We start from the raw sequence: 4,388 nt of genomic DNA, 5'->3' as shown, positions 1-4,388 counted from the left end.
CCGCTCTTGCCTGAACTCCAGAATGATCCCGGAGGCGACGTACGGGAGGAGAGATTCCCGCGTGACCTTCGACTTGCCCCAGCCTTTCGCCGCCATGGACACGCGAGAAGCTCGAAGTGAAGTGGAGATGAAGAGAAGAAAGGAGTGCGGCAGAATGGTCAGCCCTAATCTCAGGGGCTACCCTTTATACCGCCGCACTCGCCCAGATTAAGGATGAAATCCGCCCGTTGAACCGTTCCAGAATCGCCGCCCCGCAATCAACGGTCGAGATTTGCGCCAGTTCCGGCTGAATAGCCGTTAAACTAGCCGTTAGCGGTCACGTCAGGCCCAACGGTCAACAACATGCAAACGGTTCGCGCCTCGGTCAACGTGAAATCTAGCCATTGGCTCTTCCACGTGGCTCCGCGGAGGATGTGCGCCGACTGGCAGACGACGACTGGCCAACGCCGACTGTCCAACGACGACTGGTTAACGCCGACTGTCATATGCCGACTGGCTGATCACGCTATGGTGATTGGAGACTGGTACTGAACCTGCGACTTTATCTCTGGGAGCCCGATGGCGATTCATCTCGATCCATCACCATGCCTCTCCAAGACTCGCTTTGGATCCACGCTTCATCACCACCGCGCTCGGGGACTACTGATGGGGATATACCCATAGGGGGTCGGTCGCCAGTCCCACTCGCCATGAAGATGGAGACCCGGGTGGACCGCTAGTCGCCCAAGCGATTGGGCCTGGGGCGATTGGGCCGTGATCCCGGGGTGAAGGTCTGCGCGACTGGATAAGGAGTTTACTTGTGAGAGGGGTGGCGAATCCCGGATTAGTAGCAACTGTTATGATTCGGAGTTATCTCCCTGTAAACCTAGATCGGGGGTGCCCATATAAACCCCCGAGCTTAAACCCTGGAGGACACATTACCTGAGATCTAATCTCCCCCTGTAAGCTCTTGGCGTAGCCGCCGACTGAGCCCCCCATTGTAATTCTCCACTGAGCAATAAGATCTAGCAGGACGTAGGCCTTTTACTCTCCGGAGGGGCTGAACCTGGGTAAAACCCTTGCGTCTTGTACACCTCGACCCGCAGATGGCCATGTCTCCTTGCTCCCGAATCAATGAAGTGCTACCCCCGGTAGTACCTGCCGTGGTCACATCCACAACAGCAAGTATATACCACGTTCTGTCAAATCAGTTAAAATAGAATACCGAACCACATTCGCGTCTCAAGACCCGCCGGATCAGCTCTTTGACGTAGTCCCTCAAATGTGCTCATAGATGTAGGATGTGCGTGTGTGCGTTCATAGGGGTAAATGTGCGCGCGTATGTGTGAGCGTCTTTGATTGTATTGTGTTTCGCAAAAAAAAAAACGAATACCGAACCGAAATTTCCGCTAACCAAACTACTGGTTAATTAAAAAATCGATATAATTCCGGTTGTCATTTCTCACTAACCGAAATATCAAGAAACCAAAAAAAAAAACGAACCGAATTTTCAGTTAAATCCTAATGCCCAGCCCTACTCAACAGTATCGGGTAACCAATTGCCGATGGTGGTTAAGTGGTTAGTCGATTTACACACCCTGTGTCATTCTTGACAATCTCTGCTGGCTACTTCTGTACCACCTAATGATACCTTCATATCGCGAGATCTGTTGGCATGGCAGAATAGAAGACTCTGTTCTTCGCCTTTGTTGCCTAGAAAGTATAGATACATATATGCAGTTCAGAAAAACATGAAAGTAAACATATGCAATTCATATAAACACAGACTACATACGGTCCTACGCACATAAACCAAAAATAGTCTACCAAAACGAAAATGCATAGCAAAGCTAGAAAGCTCTGCACAGGTATATATGTACCTCCTTCTGCCAGTCGGTGCGCAGTGTGATGGCCAGGAGCAGCAAGACCTGCACCGTGCTGCCACAGATAATTCCCGCCCAAAGGCCCTGATCACGCAATATTTTCACGCTATTAGCTGGTTCTTTCGTACACAGAAGAGATAGTAATATTCGTGGAAAAATAAAGACTCGGGGAGGATTAAGCACCATTCCGCCGACGCGCAGCACGAAGGCTAGGAGATAGGCAGCCGGTAAGCCAACGAGGTAGAATGCGCCGAGGTTGATGCAGGCACCTATCTTCTGCCACCCACAGCCTCTGGCCACACCTAGAGATGGAATAATCCATGAGAAGCCTGTAGTACCGATCTAAAAACGTTGACCAACGGGGAAGATTCTCTTTCCTTAACTACACGTTGTTAGATAGATGATGAGATCTCTCCAGTAGCGAATTATACGCGCTAGATAACACCCCGTTTAATTCGGTCTTCTTAGGACTCGAACCTGGATAAGCTAGTTGCGGACTCGCAAGCCTTGCCACTGAGCTAACACTCAGTTCTACTAAGATAAACAGCTTCGCAATCGAGGAGAGAATTCAGTGGCCATTAGATGGGTTGTATATCTAGTATTACCTGAGAGAACGGACTGAATTCCGTCAAAGAAGTTGGAAACTGCAATCAGCAGAAGCATCTTGGCTACGTATGCCACGACCTCCTCCTCGTCGCTGTAAGTATAACCCCAGATGTGGCGCACAGAGACCAGTAGTAGGCTCATGATCAGGCCTTCCGAGGCGGCAAACATCAAAACGGCGCGCACGGCAAGGCGGGCGGCCTGTGGTCTGCCTGCTCCGAGCTCGTTTGAAACTCGGGTGCTGTATTTCGCGATCGGATCACGCAAGAAAGAATGACTCCATGAGAATGACCGCACCAACATGTAGTAGCTAGTGTGACGAATCAATGAGATAGTATACAACTAGCTAACATAATTAATTGCTTCGGTTGTTTGCTTACCTTATGGCGGCTCCAAGACCGGAGGGTATCATGAACACTAAGGTCGCCGTGTTGAGGCTGTCATCAGGGGAAACAAAGCAGACAGATTTGAGGACACGAATTAAGTTAAGACACAAGAATCGCAAGCGATGAAATTTTCTTACGTGATCGACAGGACTGACGTTTCAAGTTCGGGGTTAGGAAGAAGCCCTGACAACAGCACCAGGGCCTCGTATGACCACCATTCCAAGCTGCAGTATTTGCCAAACATGAATCTATATCAAGTGATCAACATATCCAAGAACTTCGATCAGTTCATTCAGCTCATACTCAGCTGGATCTCGAAATCTCACTCACCAGACCATGAGAGCAGATGGTACGGCGAGTCTGAAGAAGCTAAGCAGGTCATGGAAAGCTTCCACGGAGAATCCCGTCCATGTCTTGTTGCAAGTTCTCGACACCCTCACGTACACGGCCAGAATGACCACGTTGATCCAGAAGGAGATGGCGTTGCTAAGAGCAGCGCCCTTGCTGCCTAGCCCGAGGCCATGCACCAGCAGCCAGCAGACGGGGAGGTGGAAGAGCGCCGTCGGGGCAGCGCTCAGCATCACCGGGAGCACGATGTTCTGCGTCTGCAGGAACCGGACATGGCACTGCAGAAGGCCGTAGGCGAAGAGCGCTGGGATCATCCATCGGGCGTAGGTGCCAGCCTCCATGGCAATGTCCTCGTCCTGGCCGACAAGGAGCAGGACGCTGCCGGTATAGAACCACAGAACGGCCACCGGGACGCTGACCAGGGTGAGTATAAGCATTGCCCGTTGCTTGTAGATGCCGAGCAGATGGTATTGCCTGGCTCCGTATGCTTGACCGCACAAGGTGTCCAGAGCAGTAGCCATGCCCTGCTGCTCATGAATGTAGAAATATGGTTGAAATTATTATTACGGAGTACTACACCCTCTGATCTATAATAAGTTGTGGTTTTGGTTTAAATATATTTTTAAAAAGAGGATGTATCTCATTGATTGGTGTAGATTCGAATCCCGCAGGGCAAGAAATACAGACGCGAAATGGTTATGTACGTACCATTAGGCTGAATCCGGTGACTGTGGCGAAGGAGTTGGCCACGGAGGCGCCCGCGAGGGGCAGCTCGCCGAGGTGGCCGACGAGCATGACGGAAATCATCGGGATAAGGTTCTGCAGCAGATTAGCGGCGATGAGCGGCCCGGCCAGCCACAGCTGCCTCTTCACCTCTTCGCCTATCGACAAGCTCTCCTCCTGCTTCCACTCCGGGCTCCTCTGGAGGAGGGTTTCCTCCAGGATTGTCGTCTGCTTCTCCATGCTCGATTCCGGCGCGGCGTTTGGGTTTTTCCCTCACCAGCCTCGTTCTCTAATCCACAAATGTATTAGACTGAAGGATTATCTTCTCCGCAACCGGCCTTGTGGAGCCTTGCTCTTGCCCAGGAGTTCGTGCGAGAGATTAGTATGTTAATGGACAGCATGTGCTGCATTCAATGCAAAAAAAAAGAGATCATCGGGATATGTAGGAGTAGTAAATGAGTATAGT

General features: G+C 50.9%; 1 protein-coding gene across 1 annotated transcript; it reads right to left on the bottom strand.

Annotated features, from left to right (window-relative positions):
- Positions 1 to 1,632: 1,632 nt before the first annotated feature.
- On the bottom strand, positions 1,633 to 4,162 carry LOC124683568 (protein DETOXIFICATION 16-like). The gene is made up of 8 exons (XM_047218058.1): positions 3,908 to 4,162; positions 3,182 to 3,726; positions 2,989 to 3,075; positions 2,846 to 2,902; positions 2,468 to 2,706; positions 2,046 to 2,164; positions 1,860 to 1,946; positions 1,633 to 1,692 (listed from the first exon to the last, which is right to left on the bottom strand). Exons 1-8 carry the CDS (start codon positions 4,160 to 4,162, stop codon positions 1,633 to 1,635), a joined length of 1,449 nt encoding a protein of 482 aa, XP_047074014.1.
- Positions 4,163 to 4,388: the final 226 nt, after the last annotated feature.

Source organism: Lolium rigidum, chromosome 1, assembly GCF_022539505.1.
Source record: "Lolium rigidum isolate FL_2022 chromosome 1, APGP_CSIRO_Lrig_0.1, whole genome shotgun sequence".
In the NCBI taxonomy this organism is placed as follows: domain Eukaryota; kingdom Viridiplantae; phylum Streptophyta; class Magnoliopsida; order Poales; family Poaceae; genus Lolium; species Lolium rigidum.
Note: the sequence above shows the minus strand (reverse complement) of the source record. Positions and strands in the feature narration are given on the sequence as shown.